Here is a 20,642-nt window from a genome sequence, read left to right on the forward strand (position 1 = left end):
ATGGAGCTGGAAATCAGATTAGTGAGGGCATGGGATGGAAGTGAGGATTTTGCATTATGAGTGTATATAAATAAGTAAGAACCAGTAAAAGAGGAATTGAAAAATCTCTCTCTGAAGATCAGCATTTTTCAATCTTGGCAAGTTTAAGATGGGTGAACTACGTGCTACCTTGAGAATTTTGGGAATTGAAGTCCATGCACCTTAAAATTGCCAAAGTTGAGAAGCATGAGTCTACACTATAGCTTAGGATTTTCCATTCTGGATTTATTTAGAGTCTGGTGCAATTAAATAAATCAGTTGTGGTTTCCTTAACCAATAGTGATTAAAGCAATATGAACCATAGATGCAGATGTTTCATTACCAAACTAGGTAACATCATCAGTACTAGAAGGGAGTGGAGTTTGCTCTTATTCTCATATATTGGGGGCTTACCCTCAGTGTTGATCAGTTGCTTCACAAACAATATTTTGATTGGTGCCAGATCTCTATAGCCTCAGGCAGAGAAGAACTATTGTGCACACCTCCTTCAAATGTTCTTTAAAATACAGAATTTCCCAACATTCCTTTTGGAAACTCCAATATGCAAACTGTGATTACTCCTCCTAAAATGAAACTTCTTTACCTTGAGCTTGAAAATTTGCTGTTTGCTGGGAAGATATGTAGCTAAAATTCAGTCTACATTTAGTGTACATCTGATTTGGGGTTCCAACTTTAGGTTACATTTTTGGCTGATTATTTTACTTCTACTATTAGTAAGGAAATGAATGAGAAATCATCATTATTATAATTATTCCTGAAGTGTGTGTGCATAAAAGGCATCAGTGATCACTGATCATAACAGCACAAGAGCAGGCACTAAGCACCAGATCTATAGTAGCAGGGATTTACCACACTAGATGGAACCCAAGGGCTAGATCAGTGTCACTCAGCTGAAAGATGTATGGATTTTAACTCCCAGAATTCTCTAGCCAGTCATCAAGGAGTTTCCGAAGAAGATTGTGGAGAATAATAGAGCTAAGAATCTGTGAGAGTTCCAGATTCATAAGGCCAGGCAGGCATTAGATAATCTACCAGACACTGTAGTAGTAGACAGATTAATAGACAAAGAACAGAAGAGTTCAGGAGGTCAGGCAAGCCGGCGAGGCAAGGCACCCCCTGACATGAGTGATGTGTCATGCCCCCCCAGTTACATGACTAACCAGTCATGCCCACCCAGTGACATGACCACTAAGCCATGGCCACCAAGCCCTGTCCACAGAATTGGCAATAAATTTTTTTGCATCCCACCACTGATTAGTTTGTAGTTCTTGTTCTTGAGCAGCAAGTATTAAACCTTCCATTTCTTCCTTGATGGAAGAATAAACCATGCCCATTTCAAGCTGTCATAACATTTTCCTTCAATGTTTTTCAAGTGCTGCCCATGCAAAGCTTTGGTTTTCCATCTATTTAATCTATCTTCCAGCTGTATTTCCTTATATTGTGCCTCTGCTTCTGTTGTTTTTACAATGTTCTTTGTTTTCACAGCCTGCAGCAATTTTTCTGTACTTTGGTTCACATAATCAATCTGTTATTGTTATTTGTATTATTATTATTTAAAAATGAAACCCAGTTAATTGCTCCCTCTTATTCAAATCAGGTCTCAGAATAATGATATAGCACATGGGAGAAAAAATGCAGCCCAGCAATCCAGCTGCTGAAGCCAAAATGGAGAAGATCTCCACAGCAACCACGTATTCTGCCTTGGTGCTCAAATAGGTGGGAACAAATGACACCCAGACACTGCAAAAGACCAAGATGTTCTCTGTTTTCACAGCTTGCAGAAATTTTTATGTACTCTGGTTCACATAATAATTATGTTATTGTTATTGTTGTTTTTATTGTTACTGTTACTGTTATTTAAACATGAAACTCAGTCAACTGAACATTTAAAAATGTATCACAAATATCACTGACTGGCTCCAATGTTTGATATAGTTTGCTGACAGCATCCTAGGTATCAACAAGAATCTTCTTAAAATTTACATTGTTTTAAGTAGCACAAACTTTTGCAGCTTGCTGGCATTATCACTGGAAGCTGCAAATTCTTGAGGTATTTTCCAAAATTCTTGGACATTGTGCCAAGTACCCCGATGACAATGGGTATCACTGTTACATGTTTCACCCAATAATTGTGTAGTTTCGATATCTAGGTCGTGATATTTAATAATTTTTTCCTGTTCATTTGCATTAGAATTATAATTATACATTTTTGTCATTCTACGAAATGCAGCAAAACACTTAGGCCTCATGAAACATTTTGGGATTTGGCTTCTTGAAATTCACTGAAAGCAAGAAACAAAACACAGCTATAAAAGCACTATTAGACCAATATCTTTAAGGAAATTTGAGACAGTTAAATGCAGGAAGCTAAGAAGTAATTCTCCATCACAATCGTCTTCCAAAATGTCTGATGGTTAAATGAGAGTTTTCAGTCACACAGGTTCTCTGTATGTTTATTTTTCCAATAATGTCTAACTTCCGGGTTTGACTTCATGGGAATCTTGATGCAAAGCAAGAGTGACATGCTAAATTATCTGTCATAGTTTCACAGAGTGAGTGTAATAGGGACATATATCTGTGTCCCTATATATCAAGGTATTGTCTTATATGTCACATTGATATGCTGATATGAGCGAATAACGCAGAATCCCCAAAGCACCCCCCAAAACCCAAACCCTTTATATTATATGGAAAATAACCAATTTATCTTCATTCAAGATATAAATATCAGTTTTATTTTTTTATTAATTGCTCCTTCTTATTCAAATCAGGTCTCAGAATAATGATATAGCACTTGGGAGAAAAAATGCAGCCCAGCAAACCAGCTGCTGAAGCCAAAATGGAGAAGATCTCCACAGCAACCACATATTTTCCCTTGGTGCTCAAATAGGTGGGAACAAATGACACCCAGACACTGCAAAAGACCAACATGCTGAAGGTGATGAATTTGGCTTCGTTGAAGCTGTCGGGTAAATTCCTAGCCAAGAAGGCCACTGTGAAAGTGACAGCAGTCAAGAGCCCCATAAAGCCAAGGACAGTATAAAACATTGTGGTTGAACCTTCGTTACATTCCAGGACAATTTCTTCAACCATGGAGTGCATGTCTGAATCTGGAAATGGGGGAGATATTGCCAACCACAATAAACAGATGGTGAACTGAACTGTGAAGACAGATAGGACAATAGTGTTGGCCATCCTTCTCCCCACCCACTTCCTCATTTTGGAGCCTGGCTTTGTGGCCATGAAAGCAAGAACTACTATGGTTGTTTTACCCAAAATACAAGAAAGAGCTATTGAGAAAGTGATGCAAAATGTAGTTTGTCTCAAGAGACATTTTACTTGATCGGGTTGCCCAATGAAGAGAAGAGTGCAAAGGAAGGAGAACAGGAGAGCAATAAGAAGTGTGTAGGTGAGGTTCCTGTTGTTGGCTTTGACAATGGGAGTGTCCTGGTGTTTAATGAAGATTCCCAGGACCGCAGCTGAGATGACAGAAAAGGAGACTGCAATCATTACCAAAGAAATACCCAACAGCTCTTGGAAAGTTAAATAAGTTACAGGTTTTTGAAGGCAATTATCTTGACCCTTGTTTGGATATTGATCCTCTGGACATGGGAAACAGTCATCTAAGTCTGGGGAAAAAGAACAAATAAAACTGTTTCACAGAACCATGATAGGTTTAAGCATGAAGAATTAATAGCATACTTTATTTACTAAGATATCATGACTTCATATTATTTTTTGAAAATAATATACAAAATGCACTTAAGTATACAACCTATCAGATAAGATTTTCCGACACCATAATACTTATACTTAATAAATTTATATTTATTAAATTATCCATATATTAAACATATTTCTTTGCTTACCCATTTGGTCAGCTATCTTCCCATCTGGACACTGTCTACAGTCATAGCAGCAGGATAATCTCCCTTCAATTTTTACCTTGCTGGAGCCAGAAGGACATTTCTCATTACAGATGGAAAGAGGCATTGTCTGTTATAAGTAAAATGAGATTTCTTCCATATGAAGCATGTATGTGTTGGGAGTGTCCATTTCATCAATTATACATACCCAAATTCTTCCCATCCTCACCAATCGTTAGTGTCCAATTTCACCATTTTCTTTTGTTTCAAATTCATTAAAATTCAGTTCAGTTCAATTAATTTGTTTCTCAATCTTCAGCAAGTAAAAGAGGTGTGAACTTCAACTGCCAGAATTCCACAGCCAGGATGTTGAAGTTTGGAATTGAAGTCCACACCTCATAAATTTGCTGAGTTTGAGAAACAAGCACCTGCTGTTTTTGATCTGAAATATTCATTTTTAATATATATTTGCATTCTATTTTATCATATATCAATTTATCTGATTGCTTTGTCTTAGCTTATCTCAATTTCATTGCATTGAACTCAATGCTCATGCATTGATATGCTCAATCACAAAATCCAGTACTACAGTTACTGAGATGATTTTGCATTGGGGATAATCAAATGTTATGGGCATTTCAATTTTAAGTCACCCGTTTATATTTCAGTATTTTATGTTCACATCACATATAAAAAATACTGAGGCTGCTAAATCCAAAGGTTGTTCTAGTGATAGTCATTTAATCATTTATTTCTGTGGATGAATAACTAAGCGATTTCTTAAAAACTGAAAAACGAGACACACCTGGTTAAATACAAGGGGCCAAACAGCATCCACGGTAGAAATGGTGTGGAACTTGTCTGGGGGAGCCATAGGATCAATGCTTCCAATTTGGACTCTTAGAAAGGACTTGTTTGGAAATGTGACCCAATTGAAAACATCAAACCCAGTTTCAAATTCTCCATTGGGGCCAAAACAAACCTGTTCTCCAGCACTGTTGTTAAAAGAGACATGCTGCAAAAAATGGTGGAGCTAAATGAAAAATCAAAGTAATATAAATATTAACTGGATTCCTTGAAATCATATGGAGAAATCACAGTTCCTTCTGTTTTGCTTACAGTCAGTGGAATGCCATTTTTTCATCAACATACAGGGTTTTTAATTGAAAACAAAATAATTAAAAAATAATTGAAATTCATTTAAATTTGAAATATTCTTCATGCTATTGATTGACAAAGTTTTTACATTTGAAACTGTTAAATATACAGGTTGTAGATTAAATAAGATCCTTTATGTATTATTTCATACATGAAGTACATATTCAGAATTTTGCAGCATTAATTCAGCTCCAGAAAAATAAACACAGATGGCTTTGTTTATTTACAGCACTTATAAATATAATAAGTAGGTTTTTTAAACCAGTTGTAGATTTTTCCAACTTGCAGCAAACTCAGATAGAAACATATTGCAAGTCACTTCAGCAGACAAGCAAATTAGTTTCTCTTTTACTTTCATTCAGCAGGCAAGCAGAAGAGAGAAGCAGTTCATTTCAATAGACAGATTCAGAACTCAATAGCTTCAGAGTTGCACAGCTTAACATAGAGCCATGCCTAGGCTACTTCTAGTTTCAGTTTCCATCCTAGGCTATTTCTAGTTTCAGTTTCCAAATTGTCCCCATTGGCTGATTTAGTTACCATGCCTATTCATTGGCTGACCTTGTTACCAAGCTCTATCCCAGTTCATGAATATACAACATAAGTTATATATTTAAACTTTTTCAATATCTTCATTTCATTTTCAAACTTCATCCAATTTTGCATGCAAGATCTTTGTTATTCAGATCATTCAGATTATATTTGAAAAATAATAATAGTTTTTTTTAAAAAAATCTTTTGTTCATATAACAAAGCCAATTATTTGTAAAAGGATGGACCATGAGGGGAGGTATTTCATAAAAAATATCAAATAGAAATAAATATTCTTTCATTTTTTAACTGTCCAAACAAGAAGGAAATGAGCAAAAAAAAATCCAGATTACAAACTAAGCAATATGGTATACACAGTACAATGCAATGAAATATGTGGAGATTTCTTCATTGGGCAAACAAAACAACTCCTTCATAAAACATGGCACAACATGAGACAGTAAACACTATGTCAAAATTGATCAGCTCTCTCTAAACAGAGGGGGAGGGATACCACATCATCTATCTCCAGTCTACTACACGGTCCTTTAAAGCCAGTACTTTTATACCTGATCTTCCTTTATTTTGCATTAGCAAATGTTACCTGCCACGTTGATTGAATGAAATGCTTCTGCCTCCTCGGATCAAATTTTTGACCATCTTTGAGTTGGGAGGCATGCAATGCCCTCAGAGCATGTGCCACAGCATAGACTGCATTGTAGATGCTGTAACTAAGTCCACCCATGGTGGCCTCAAAGACAGAATTAGGAAGAGTGTCCAGCTTCTCTTCTCTAGTGCAGATTCTTTCAGCATTCTCATCTGAAATATCACTAGAAAATGAGCATTCAAATACATCTTTCCAGAAATCCCTAATAAAACCATTGTCTTTTTCAAAAATTGGGTTTTTTGTCTGCATAAATTGTTGGAATCCTATTATCTCTTTTGAATGAAGTGCAAAGGAAATTGCACCATGGAGAAAATCAATGGGCAATTGTCTTTGCATTAGAATAGAAGTGAATTCCATTTGAGCTGGCATGATCCAAACTTTGGCTTTTCTCTTCTTTGGAATATCATCAGAATCTAAACCAGCAAGCATCATCCTCAATGTCCCTATGTTTGAACTGTCACCATTCAAGATCACAGCAATGACTGTACTCCCCATGATTATTCTATATAATTTATCTGCTTCCTCCACCATTTCAGCAGTTTCATTACCATACATCATTTGGGGAATACATTCTGTAAAGTCAAAGCAGATTCCTCTCTCTAAAAACATGGAAAGACTCTTTTGAATGAACCTCTCTCTATCTTCCTCAAACTGAGAAATCATTCCAACCCAGATCCATCCAAAATACAACAGTAAGGACAGGATTCCTTTATGTTGGTGGATCTCATCAGGGAACATCCATTTTACAAAAAATGCTGATTTGTCATTATATGTCAAGGGTGGTGATCCAAATATGATCTAAGTGGGAAAATGACAGAAGAACCAGAGTTTTTTTAGAAAAAATATATATAAAGGACGAATGCATATATCTTTATGTACTAACTGGGCCTGAGTGGGTGTTCCAGGCAAGTTCCTAAAAATGAAATTTTTACCAAATAATGTCTGCAAATTTAGTACTGCTCATCAAGCAAAAAGTAGAATCCTTTCTTCGTAATCTTCATATCTACTAACTTCCTCATCATTAAATAACACATATTTTTTGCTTCCAGAATCCTTTTCATTTTCAGGACTCAACATTTGGAAATAATATACTTGTTGCTCCATATTTTTTCATGTTGCTCCATATTTTATTCACCTGGGGAAATTTATAGTTGCACAGAGCGGTTGCCATATTGAGACCGGTTTTAGTCTGTGGTCCTCCAATGATGGCCACCACATTTCTCTGGTCATTACATTTGTAATTTGGGATAAATTTATCCTTTGTAGATAGAAATTCCATTGCTAAAAGATAAGTTGTATAATCCTCAGGATAGTTGGTAGCGATGTGGAAACCGAGGCTAACATTGGACAAAATCCCAGAATTTCCATTGATGTCCTTTACAGCAAATGCCAGAGCCAAAGTGTGTTGGTAATTTGGGGTGAGGAACCTTTAGTGAGAATTATATACTGAATGAATATACTTCTGCTTTAGATTCAGACAGTAAATATTTTAAATATATTCGTGTGTGTATATATACATACACACACATTTAAAATATCTACTGTCTGAAGATATCTACTGTTTGTCATACAGGCACATATACACAAGACATACATACTTAGTGTGTGCATATATGTCTGTTTGAACATGCATACATATAAACTTACATACAAAAACAAATATCTGCAAAACCATAATTTGATTATATGATAGAGAATCATAGATAGGGTGGAGCAGTAAGCTAAAATCAAACCGAGAAAGCATTTGCACCCTGCTTTCTTCTGTATTTAAGATTCTTCTTCTGTACTTAAGATTTTAAATTCATGATGAAATATCTCTTCCAGAATGAATTTGGATGCAAAGGTAGTATTTGATTTCAGTTTTGTCTATAATTTGCCCAATTTTTTCTAAGAGCAGGAAGTCAGTTCCTTCTTTACACCATAGAATTGTAAAAAGTAGAAAAGTTTCTCAAACAAATCAGTGGGCTTAGTGTTTTAATTTTTGGTTGAGATGAAATGTGAAGAAGCTTGGGATTTTACTGAGGAGATCTCCAAGTTTTGAATTTTTCAACCTTTTTCGTTTCCTAGAAAGTTGATTTGTCTCAATTTAACCTCCAGTGATTGAACACGCTGATTTTCTCCCAGTTATGGAATTAAAAATGGCTAACCATGGATACTGGATTAACAACTGAAATGTTTCAACAGAAAGATGGAACATAGATAATCCAGTATAGGTAGAAATAAGGAAAATAAGAAGAGGAGCTGCAGGAGTAGTAACAGGGGGATACTTACATGTACTGATCAAGTACTTCATGAGAAGGAAGGCTTTGGAAAGTGATCTCATTTGAAAGAAAGAAGACTTGATAAATAATTGCAGCAATGATTAAGTCTCCAGACTGATAATACTTGTGAATGACTGGAAGAGGACTACTGAGCTTGCAATTGTAAATAGGAGAAATTAACAGGGTAGGAAAAAAAGATAAAACTACGGTCCTGATCATAACCAACTCAGTGTAATATATAGTCATTAGAGACATTAAAGAGCAACTGCTATGTTACCATTCAACCAAAGCCATGGGTTGGGCACTCATTTACGTTACCAAAGATAATACAATGAAGGTTATCTGGAATTAAGACAAGGATGTATCACAGATCAAACACAAATCCTTCTTTTTCTCCATGCAGGCAGATCTTTATATTTCTGTGCAGATGTGAATGCTATGTAATGTCTTAATCTTAGGGTCATAATTTTGTCAGTGTCTACTGAAATTCCCTTGAGAGATAAAGTAGAAGGGACACTGACTATACTAATTAGTAATCAGTGCTATTATTTTTTTCCAAAAGTACTGTCTTTGAAGAATATCAGAAGGAAACATGTTTACCACATCTCAGTACTCACTGCAACACTGCTATGAACCTTTGAAAGTAATACACAAAGTAGAAAATTGTGCAGTGGGAGGTTATATCCACAAAGAAGAAAGCAAAATACAATTAGAAAGAAAAAGAAACATGTCTGTTGAAGTCATAGTGTTCTCTCCTTTGTTAAATACAGGATCTACCTTATAAAGTGGTACAGTAACAATTACTTAAGCTTTAGAAGGATTTACTGATACCATATCCCATAAGCCTGTGCATTTTGTTAAGTGGGACCTAGCAGGAAAGCACTTTCTGCCCTCGCCTTATCTTGGAGATCTTTCTTGCTCTCAAGATGTGGCTGGCCCCAATCCAGTCATCCTTCTGGAAGGCTCTTAAAAGTCAAATGTCCTGGAGATCATATCTTAGAGGGGATCCTACTACATCACGTTATATGACAAAATGGTCTGTCTTGACATGACACAATATGATATTTAATTGAAGTGCACTGTCCGTTATCCTATTTTGCCATTTAGTTTCTATCTTTGTAATTTAGTATGGAATAAATCAACAAATGGAAGTTAAAATCAAATACTAATCTACTTTTACAAACAACTGCTATTTTTATTTTTTGTTCTTTTTTGTTCTTTTTTCTTTATTTTTCTTCTGCCATTTATAAAAAACAATAAGTAGCAATCTAATGGAGATTTCACTTTATAGTATGTAGCTCAAGAAAGAAACATTTATTACACCATAAAACAATTCCATCCATTTTACAGTTATTTATTAAGGATTAGATAGCTCAAGATTTTCAGTCACCATAATACCAATTAAAAATTCAACCCCATTTATATTATTAAATCATCCATATATTCAATATATTCCTTTCCTTACCCATTTGGTAAGTTATCTTCCCTTCTGGACACTGTCTACAGTCATAGCCGCAGGATAATCTCCCTTCTATTTTTACCTTACTATAGCCAACATTTCCCTTTACAGATGGAAAGAGGAATTGGAAATCTTTCACTTGAAGAGCATACATGTTGGAAGTGTTTATTTTATCAAGTATATATACGCTAACTTATCACATCCTCATCAAAACTAAGTGTCCCATTTCCCCATTTTCTTTTGTTTTAAATTTTAAAAAGAGTATACTCGCAATATTGCATCCTATTTTGATTGCCACAATAGAAAAAGATGTGAAGAGTATAGACAGAGTGCAGAGAACTGCAACCAAGATGATTTGGGATTGGAGGCTAAACCATATGAAGAACAGTTGCAAGCAGTCTTCCAATATCTTAGGGCCTTCTATAAAGAAGAGGCATTCAACCTATCTCTAGGATTCATTTCATTATATATATTGCATTATTTTTTAACATATCCCATTTTATTTTACTGTTTTATCTTCTGTAGTTTTATTGTATTTTATCTGATCCTCATTTTAATAATATGACCCACTGAGTAATTAGTAGAGATTACTACTATGATTTGTACTGGGATGATGTTACACTGGAACTAAATTAATAAATACTATTTCATTACTTCAATACTTAAACACTGATTACTTCATTACCTCAAAACATAACTTTTCTACCTCATGACCCATACCAATGATTAGATAATGATGTCTCTAAAACAATTTCTATAAAATAATTAATTTATCAATTGATTAATTTTCTTATTGTTTGATTGATTAGTGTGGTTAGAAGGTTTAGTGCAAATAGTATGATTACTGATCAGTGTAAATGATCAGTGATTTATGTAATTTAATTGATTAGTAAAATTAGTGGTTTCATGAATTTAATTGACCAGTGTGATTAGCGATTAGTATAATTAATTGATTAGGTTGATTGTGATTAGAGCTTAGTGTAATTAATTGATTAGGCTGATTGTTGCTTAGTGAAATTATTTGACATGGGTGATTATTGTATTTTATTAATTAGTGTGATATTGGCTATATTGATTACCCAAATATCTTGTTTGATTGAACAATTTTATCAACGTACCATCTCAACAATCCTTCCATGCCAGGAAAAAAACCCAATGCCAAACAACAACCCAAAGAGAAAGAAATCCCCACCAATGAACCACAAGACTCCAGCACATGCCTTATATGTAAAGAAACTCTAAAGGATAATGAAAGTTCCACCAATTATGACAATTATGCTCACCATGGCTGCTTGGGATTATCCAAGTAAACGACTCAATTCCTAGAATCATCCAACCATGCATTTCCATATTTAGCCCTGTTGGGCTAAATTGTGGTTGTACATTGAAAACTATTTGTACTGTATATAGCTAGTCCTTACTTAAAATCATTGGTAACTTTTGAACTGGTAACTATTCAAAGTTACAAAGGCATTGAAGAAAGTAACTGATGGCTGTTTTTCACATTATGACTATTGCAGAATCCCAATGGTCATGCAATTGAAATTTGGATGCTTGGCAGCTGGTTCATATTTATGATTCTGTGTCCTGGGGCCATGTGATCATCTATGGGACCTTCTGACAAGCAAAGTCAATGGGAAAACCAAATTCACTTAAAAACAGAAGTTCCTTACTTAACAACTGCAGCAATTCATTTAACAGTTGTGGCAAGAAAGGTTATAAAATTAGGCAAATCTCACTTAACACTATCTTGCTTCACAACATAGATTTTGGGCTCAATTGTGGTCATAGTCAAAGACTTCCTATATGGTCTCTTGTATTATGAACACTGCTTAGAATCACTACATGAGGAGGTGTGTTATAAAAATTTGATAAGTAAATAAAGGGGACATTACAAACCAAATAGTAATTTACTTTTACAAATAAATGTCTTTTTCTTTTTCTTCCTTTTTCTTTATTTTCTCTCTGGCATTTGTAAACAACAATAAATAAGAATTCAGTGAAGATCTCGGTGTTAAGGATTGAACTTAAGATAAAAAACATTTATTGAATTATAAATTAAGATCATCTATTTCGCAATTGTCAACCAAGCCACATATAACCCTTTATTCATTAGCATCCGAGAAACCATAATTCATATTGACATTATTTTCCCCTTATCTTTAAAATTTTAAATTATGTAAATCATCCTAGGATTAACTCTTTATAATTACTACTGGATTGATGCCAATGTGGCTGCTGTAATACAACTGAATATTTGCTTTTTATAACAAGACAATATATTTAAGAAGTAAAAGAAATGCCACACTCATCAATATAAAAAAACCAGCCTCCCCTACATTTTAGCTTAATTCCAATTCCAATTATAATTTTTTATCTATTTTATTTTTTTCTAGATTTTGTTCTATTGTACTTTATTTATTTATTTGATTTTTTGTTAGATTTTATTGTTTTTTATTTTTATTTTAAATATGGTTTTACACTGTGTAAGCTGCAAGTTTAAGATGGGTGAACTATATGCTACCTTGAGAATTTTGGGAATTGAAGTCCATGCACCTTAAAATTGCCAAAGTTGAGAAGCATGAGTCTATACTATAGCTTAGGATTTTCCATTCCTGATTTATTTTGAGTTTGGTGCAATTAAATCAATCAATTGTGGTTTCCTTAACAAATACTGATTAAAGCAATATGAACCATAGATGCAGATATTTCATTACCAAACTAGGTAACATCATCAGTACTAGAAGGGAGTGGAGTTTGCTCTTAGTTTCATATATTAGTGGCTTACCCTCAATGTTGACCATTTGCTTCACAAACAATATTTTGATTGGTGCCAGATGTCTATAGCCTCAGACAGAGAAGAACTATTTTGCAAATCTCCTTCAAATGTTCTTTAAAATACAGAATTTCCCAACATTCCTTTTGGAAACTCCAACATGCAAACTGTGATTACTCCTCCTTCAAGCTCTTTACCTGGAGCTTGAAAATTTGCTGTTTGTTGGGAAGATATGTAGCTAAAAATCAGTCTACATTTAGTGTACATCTGATTTGTGGTTCCAACTTTAGGTTACATTTTTGGCTGATTATTTTATTTCTATTATTAGTAAGGAAATGAATGAGAAATCATCATTTTTATAATTATTCCTGAATTTTTATAATTATTCCTTCACTAGATGGAACCCAAGGACTAGATTAGTGTCGCTCAGCTGAAAGATGTATGGATTTTAACTCCCAGAATTCTCTAGCCAGTCATCAAGGAGTTTCCACAGAAGATTGTAGAGAAGAATAGAGCTAAGAATCTATAAGAGTTCCAGACAGGCATTAGATCCAGGCAGGCATTAGATAATCTACCAGACACTGTAGCAGTAGACAGATTAATAGACAAAGACCAGAAGAGCTCAGGAGGCCAGGCAAGCCGAGCAAGGCAAGGCACCCCTTGACATGAGTGATATGGAGTTAGTCACGTGCCCCCAGTCACATGACTGCCCAGTCATACCCACCCAGTCACATGAACACTAACCACACCCACGAAACCATGCCCACAGAATTGGCAGCAAATTTTATTGACTCCCACATTGATTAGTTTGTAATTCTTGTGCTTGAGCAGCAAGTATTAAACCTTCCATGTCTTCCTTGATGGAAGAATAAGCCATGCCCATGTCAAGCTGTCATCACATTTTCCTTCAATGTTTTTCAAGTGCTGTCCATGCAAAGCTTTGGTTTTCCATCTATTTAATCTATCTTCCAGCTTTAATTCCTTATATTCTGCCTCTGCTTCTGTTGTTTTTATAATGTTCTTGGTTTTTACAGCCTGCAGCAATTTTTCTGTACTTTTTTTCACATAATCATTCTGTTATTGGTATTGTTATTGTTGTTGTTATTGTTATGATTATCGTTATCATAAAAGCTGTTGCTATTGCTGTTGCTGTATTATTATTATTATTATTATTATTATTATTATTATTATTATTATTATTTTGTTATTATTATTATTATTAAAACATGAAACTCCGTCAACTGAACATTTAAAAATGTATCACAAATATCACTGACTGGCTGCAATGGTTGATACAGGTTGCTGACAGCATCCTATGTATCAACAAGAATTTTCTTCAAATGTGTGTTGTTTTGAGTAGCACAAACTTTTGCAGCTTGTTGGCATTATAGCAGGAAGCTGAAAATTCTTGATGGACATTGTACCAAGTACCCCGATGACAATAGGTATCATTGTTACATGTTTCATCCAATAATTGCATAGTTTCGATATCCAAATAATTTTTTCCAGTTCTTTTTCATTAGAATTATGATTATACATTTTTGTCATTCTAATAAATGCAGCCAAATACTTAGGCCTTCTGAAACATTTTGGGATTTGGCTTTTGAAATTTATTGAGGGCAAGAAATAAAACACAGATATAAATCCACCATTAGACCAATATCTTTAAGGAAAATTTAAGGCAGTTACATGAGGGAAGCTAAGAAGTAATTCTCCCTCACAATCTTCTTCCAAACTCTTTATTCAATTTCCACAACAACATAACTGTGGATGCTATCATGCTTCAAGGGGACTAGTATTGATTGTTTCCCAATTTCTGGACAACTATCTTATCCATAACACCAACATCTGGGTCTCAACTATCCATATTTGGAACAGTAGAAATTAGTGGGTATTTTCCTCTATTTTTTTTTTAAAAAAACATACTTCTGAAGAATATTACGATGGTTGGAAAGATTTTTTTTAATCAAATATTTTATGAGGCTTGTGGGTTCCGGGACACAAATTCAATAAGTATGAGACAACTGAACATTGTAATATTAAAAACCAATTTTTAAACACAATTATCTTCTTGTTTACATATTCCCATTTATACTTATTGGAGCTCAGAATAATGATCTAATAGTTCAAAAAGAAAAAATTCATGGAAACTCGCTAGGTCCTAAAGTTAACTTGGAAATATAATCACAGCTAATACTTTGAAAGTCACCTTCTTGTGTGACTCTACCTGAATACTTATCCACATATCTGAAAATTATGAAAAAGTTGTTATAGAAGAGAAAAATGTCTGAATGTTAAATGAGAGTTTGCAGTCACACAAGTTCGCTGTATGTTTACTTTTCCAGTACTGTCTAACTTCCTGCTTTATCTTATTTTCATGAGAATCTTCATGCAAAGCAAAGGTGACATGCTAAACTATCTGTCATATTCATTTTTAATATATATTTGCATTCTATTTTATCAAATACCAATTTATCTGATTGCTTTGTCTTAGCTTATCTCAATTTCATTGCATTGAACTCAATGCTCATGCATTGATATGCTCAACTGACTAATCACAAAATCCAGTACTCCAATTACTGAGATGATTTTGCATTGGAGATAATCAAAGGTTATGGGCATTTCAATTTTAAGTCACCCGTTTATATTTTGCCAGTTTATGTTCACATTACATATAAAAAATACTGAGGCTGCTAAATCCAAAGGTTGTTGTCGTAATAGTCATTTAATCATTTATTTGTGTGGATAAATGAATACACAATTTCTTAAAAACTGAAAAACGAGACACTCCTGGTTAAATACAAGGGGCCAAACAGCATCCATGGTAGAAATGGTGTGGAACTTGTCTGGGGGAGCCATGGGATCAATGTTTCCAATTTGGACTCTTAGAAAGGACTTGTTTGGAAATGTGACCCAATTGAAGACATCAAACCCAATTTCAAATTCTCCATTGGAGCCCAAAGACACCTGTTCTCCAGCACTGTTGTTAAAGGAGACATGCTGCAAAAAATGGTGGAGCTGAATGAAAAATCAAAGTAATATAAATATTAACAGGAAATACAAATAAATAAATATTGTTTCATTTTTTAACTGTCCAAACAAGAAGGAAATGAGAAAAAAAATCCAGATTACAAACTAAGCAATGTGGTATATGCAGTAGAATGCCATGAAATATGTGGAGATTTCTTCAGTGGGGAAACAAAACAACTCCTTCATAAAACATTACAACATATTTTTACTTGAAGTCAAAAGTGTCATCAAACTATATGTACTAATAACAACTCCAAAAACCAGAAAAAACAGATTATTCATAACAATAAGGAAGCTTCAATCCAAAAAGAAATAATTTTGGCAGAAAAACAAATCTGGTCATGTTTCCAACTTCAAAAGCTGATACAAAATTTTATGCCATGAGGTAAAGGCTGAATCCACCAATTATTACATTGAACAAAAACCTTCTATGCACCAATTCCACCCGCACTTTCTACAATTTTGTAAACAACAGACTAAAAGACTCAAGGGCCATCCCACCCTGAAAGGACCTAATGGTAAAGACTGCAATGATGACACTATTAAAGCCAAGCTCTTTAACACATTCTTTAGTTCAGTATTTGTAAACAGCAATGGATCATGCCCAGTATTTCCCAGTCGAACCACAAATAACCACAATGATCTAATACATATTGATTTTATAGAAGACAATGGTGAAAAAGCACTGCGCAATCTAAAACCATCCCTATCTATTGGACCGGACAGAATACATGCCTACTTCTTAAAAAAGCTATCTACTGCCATAGGCGAACCTCTAAGCATAATCTTTGAAAAATCTTTCAGGATGAGCTCCTTGCCAAAACAGGAAATTACATAAGAAAATAATTGATCTGGATTATGCTAATATCTGTCTGATGGGAGATTTTAATGGATTAATAAATGACAAATGAGACTGTAAAACACACACACACAAAAAAACAGCACAGAAAACTAGAAAGACATTTCCAAAATCCTTCTTTCGAATGGTAGGTGAGATAAACTTAAAAGATGCATGCAGAGAGAGAAATGTAGAAAATAAACAATATACCTTTTATTCAAATATACATGTATCATGGTCTAGAATAGATATGATATGGATGTCAACAGAATTACTTTCTATCACACAAGACATTGAAATAGAGGCAAGTACCTGGGCAGATCACAATCCAATAACACTTGTATGGAAATTACAAAAAAGGAGATCTAGATGGATTTTAAATAATATGATATTAAAGGAAAAAGACTTGAAACAGAAAATTGAGAGAGAATTCACTTTTTTCTTTGAAGAAAACACAAAAGAGGACACATCATTACAGAACCTCTGGGACATGATGAAGGCTTATACAAGAGGCTTGATAATGGACAATACAAGAAAAAGAAATATAAAACAGAAAAGAAACCTTTAAAATATTGGAAGATGACTACAAGAAGTTGGAAAAAGAACTACAGAAATTTCCACCAAAAAGGACATTAAAATTAAAATGAACATAACTAAACATAAAATGGGGCTAATGGAAAAAGAAGAAATAGCACAAAAAATTTAAAATGCCAAGCAGAACTATTTTGAAGATGCAAACAAACTAGGCAGATGGCTAGCATATAAATTGAGAAAAGAAAGAGACTTGAGAAGGATAAATCAATTGATAAATGAACAAGGACATATATGCTATGGAAATGCAGAGAAGAAAAAAATTATTCAAGATTATTATGGAAAAATGTACCATCAAGAGAATGTTCAGGAAGAAAGAATTCAACAATATTTACAGGAAGCAAATTTGCCTCAGATAGCTAAAGATATTGAAATAAAGTTAGAAAGTAACATAACAATGATGGAATGAACAGAAGCTTTAAAAAAGCAAAACAGTGGGAAAGCACCAGGTCCGGACAGTTTGCCAGTGGAATTTTATAAGACATTTCAGGAAACATTGATTCTTCACTTATTAGAAGTTATGAATGAAGTTATGACAAAGAAGAGAATACCCAAAACATGGTCAGATGCATACATCACACTCGTACTGCAGGAGGACACAGATCCACACTAAGTTAAAAACTACAGACCAATATCACTATTAAATTCAGATTATAAAATTTTTCTTCAATTCTGGCAGAAAGACTGAAAAGATACTTAAACAATTTTATTCACCCTGATCAAAATGGATTTCTGCCAAAGGGACAGATTAAATATAATATGAGAATAATTTTAGATTCACTGGAATACTATGAGGCACATTCCGAAAAACAAATGGCTCTGATGTTTTTTAGATACATAAAAAGCTTCTGATAATGTGAATTGGTGTTTTATGCTGTTACAATTGGACCAAATGGGCTTTGGTAAAAAATTTACTCAAGCCATAGAAACAATATATCATAAACAAACTGCAAAGGTTATGATAAATGGAGAATTAACAGACTTTAGATATAAGAAAAGGGACTAAACAAGGCTGTCCACTGTCACCTCTGTTGTTTGTGTTAACACTGGAAGTGCTGAATAGGAACATCAGAGAAGAAAAAGAAATAAAAGGAATGAAAATTAAGAAAGAAGAGTACAAATTACAAGCCTTTGCAGATGACCTGACATTTATATTAGAAGATCCATTGGAGTCAGCACCTAAACTGATCGAAAAGATAGAAGAGTATGGGAAAGTATCAGGAAAATAAATAAAGATAAAACAAAGATTTTAGCAAAGAACATGTTAGTAAGATGAAAGAAAGAATTGGAGGATGTTTTGGGGATCCAGGTCACAAATAAGGTTAAGTATTTAGGGATACACATAACACCAAGATGTAGCACACGTAAGGAGGATAAGTATCTTAATCTTAAACAATAGATTGTGACAGACTGGATAAAATGGGAAAATTTACAATTATAACTGATTGGGGGAATATTAAGATGAATGTATTGCCTAGAATCTTATATTTATTCTAGACAATTCCAATCAGATTAGGAAATAATTTTTGGAAGATTTAAACAAAATAGTGCTAAAATACATTTGGCAGGGAAGAAAATGAGAATAAAACTTAAATTGCTACAAGATGCAAAAATAAGAGGAGGATTCGCTTTGCCCAATTGGGAATTATACTACCAAGCGACGAGTTTGATGTAGGTAAAGGAGTGGGTAACACTAAAGAATACCAGACCTTTGAATTTAGAAGGACATGACTTGCTGTTAGGGTGGCATGCCTTCCTCTGGTATAAGGAACTAAAACACAGGGGTATTTTAGAAACCATTATATTTGAGAAGCATTGTTTCTAAACTGGGAGAAGATATTAATATTATTATAAAAATATTAATATTATTTAAAAATTCCACTATGGATATCTACTGTTGAAGCTTTTTCCTATCAAATAATATATAAAAAGGAACAAACAGTTAGATATGGTGAGATATTGAATGAAAAGGATGAACTTAAATCTATGCAAGCATTGGAATAACAAGGTGTAAAAATGAATTGGCTTTCATATTTGCAAATACAATCTAGATTTGATAAAGATGTTAAAACCGAAGGTATCTATGATAAGTTGACTGATTTAGACAAAATTTTGACAGGTATTGATGAAAAAGTAATCAAAAAACTCTATGGACATTTGCTAGAGTTTAAATTAGAGGAAGAACAAGTAAAAGTAACAATGATTGCGTGGGGGAAAAATTTTGGATATGGGATTGACTTAGATAAATGGCAAAAATTGTGGTCTCAAAATTATAAAATGACAATGTCAACTACATATAAAGAAAATTTGCATAAGATGTGTATAAAATTTGTATAAGATGTGTATAAAATTTGTATAAGATGTTGAAAAAGCACTACGCAATCTAAAACCCTCTCTTTCTATTGGACCGGATGGAATATTTGCCTACTTCTTAAAAAAGCTATCCACTGCCATAGCTGAACCTCTAAGCATAATCTTCGACAAATCTTTCAGGACCAACTCCTTGCCAAATCTATGGTCACAAGCCATAGTCATCCTCATCTTCAAAAAGGGAGACCGCAGCTTAGTTGAAAATTACAGACCAATCTCTTTATGCTGCGTCACCTGTGTTAGGAATAACATAGGTTATCTAACGTAGTTTGGGTAAAATAATATAAATAGACTATGATAGTAAGTGTAAGTGTGTGTCACTTTAAACTGCAAAGCATGTAATTTTGGGTGCAGTGTTGAACCGCCATAAGAGGGAGCAAGGGAACCTGCTCATTTGCTGACGATTCCTGATGATTCCTGACGATTGACTGGTTTGATGGATTGATGGTTTGTTAACTGCGTGTTTCCCCTACTGCTGAGTTGCTGAAGGAAGAAAGGAGTTTTGACTTCTTCATATCTCTACTGCGAGAAGATATATTACTGGACTGATATTTGTAAGTTTACTGACCTCTCTTTTTCAACACTGGAATTTGCAACTTAATAATCCCCGGACGGACTGAATTAGTGAATGATATATGGACTGTATGACTATGCTAAAACTCTTACTGAAATAAACTATTTAACTAGCACTGTGTATCTGTTTTACTGAGTGTAAGCTACAAAAACGTTTATCTCACATATTTTGCCTGCCTGCCTGCCTGCCGTGCAGATTCTGCTAGGGTGTATCCCTAACACTCGTTATGGGCCCAGCTGCACAGTCAGTCCAACCAGGATATAACAGGCTTATATAAAGTGAGAGTTAGTGTAGTTACACAATACTGTAAACAGACAGCTGTGTTTTATTAATTATAGTTTAATATCCAGAGAAAGATGGCAGAAGTCAATTTACCAAGTTTGTCTCTAATATCCAAACTGGATGGAACAAACTATGTTTCATGGTCTATGAAATGCAGCCTACTTCTACACAGAGAAGGTTTGTGGAGTATAATTCAAAACCCA

The 20,642-nt window shown here is 34.1% G+C and overlaps 1 protein-coding gene and 1 pseudogene across 1 annotated transcript; one reads left to right on the top strand and one right to left on the bottom strand.

Annotated features, from left to right (window-relative positions):
• Positions 1 to 20,642, top strand: part of LOC113453305 (olfactory receptor 5V1-like) — a 104,772-nt pseudogene that overhangs the window by 76,375 nt on the left and 7,755 nt on the right.
• On the bottom strand, positions 2,629 to 3,927 carry LOC113452197 (vomeronasal type-2 receptor 26-like). The gene is made up of 2 exons (XM_026723639.2): positions 3,909 to 3,927; positions 2,629 to 3,668 (listed from the first exon to the last, which is right to left on the bottom strand). Exons 1-2 carry the CDS (start codon positions 3,910 to 3,912, stop codon positions 2,773 to 2,775), a joined length of 900 nt encoding a protein of 299 aa, XP_026579424.2. The 5' UTR covers positions 3,913 to 3,927; the 3' UTR covers positions 2,629 to 2,772.

This window comes from Pseudonaja textilis, chromosome Z (assembly GCF_049901715.1).
Source record: "Pseudonaja textilis isolate UNSWEBS1 chromosome Z, rPseTex1.2, whole genome shotgun sequence".
Classification (NCBI taxonomy): Eukaryota; Metazoa; Chordata; class Lepidosauria; order Squamata; family Elapidae; genus Pseudonaja; species Pseudonaja textilis.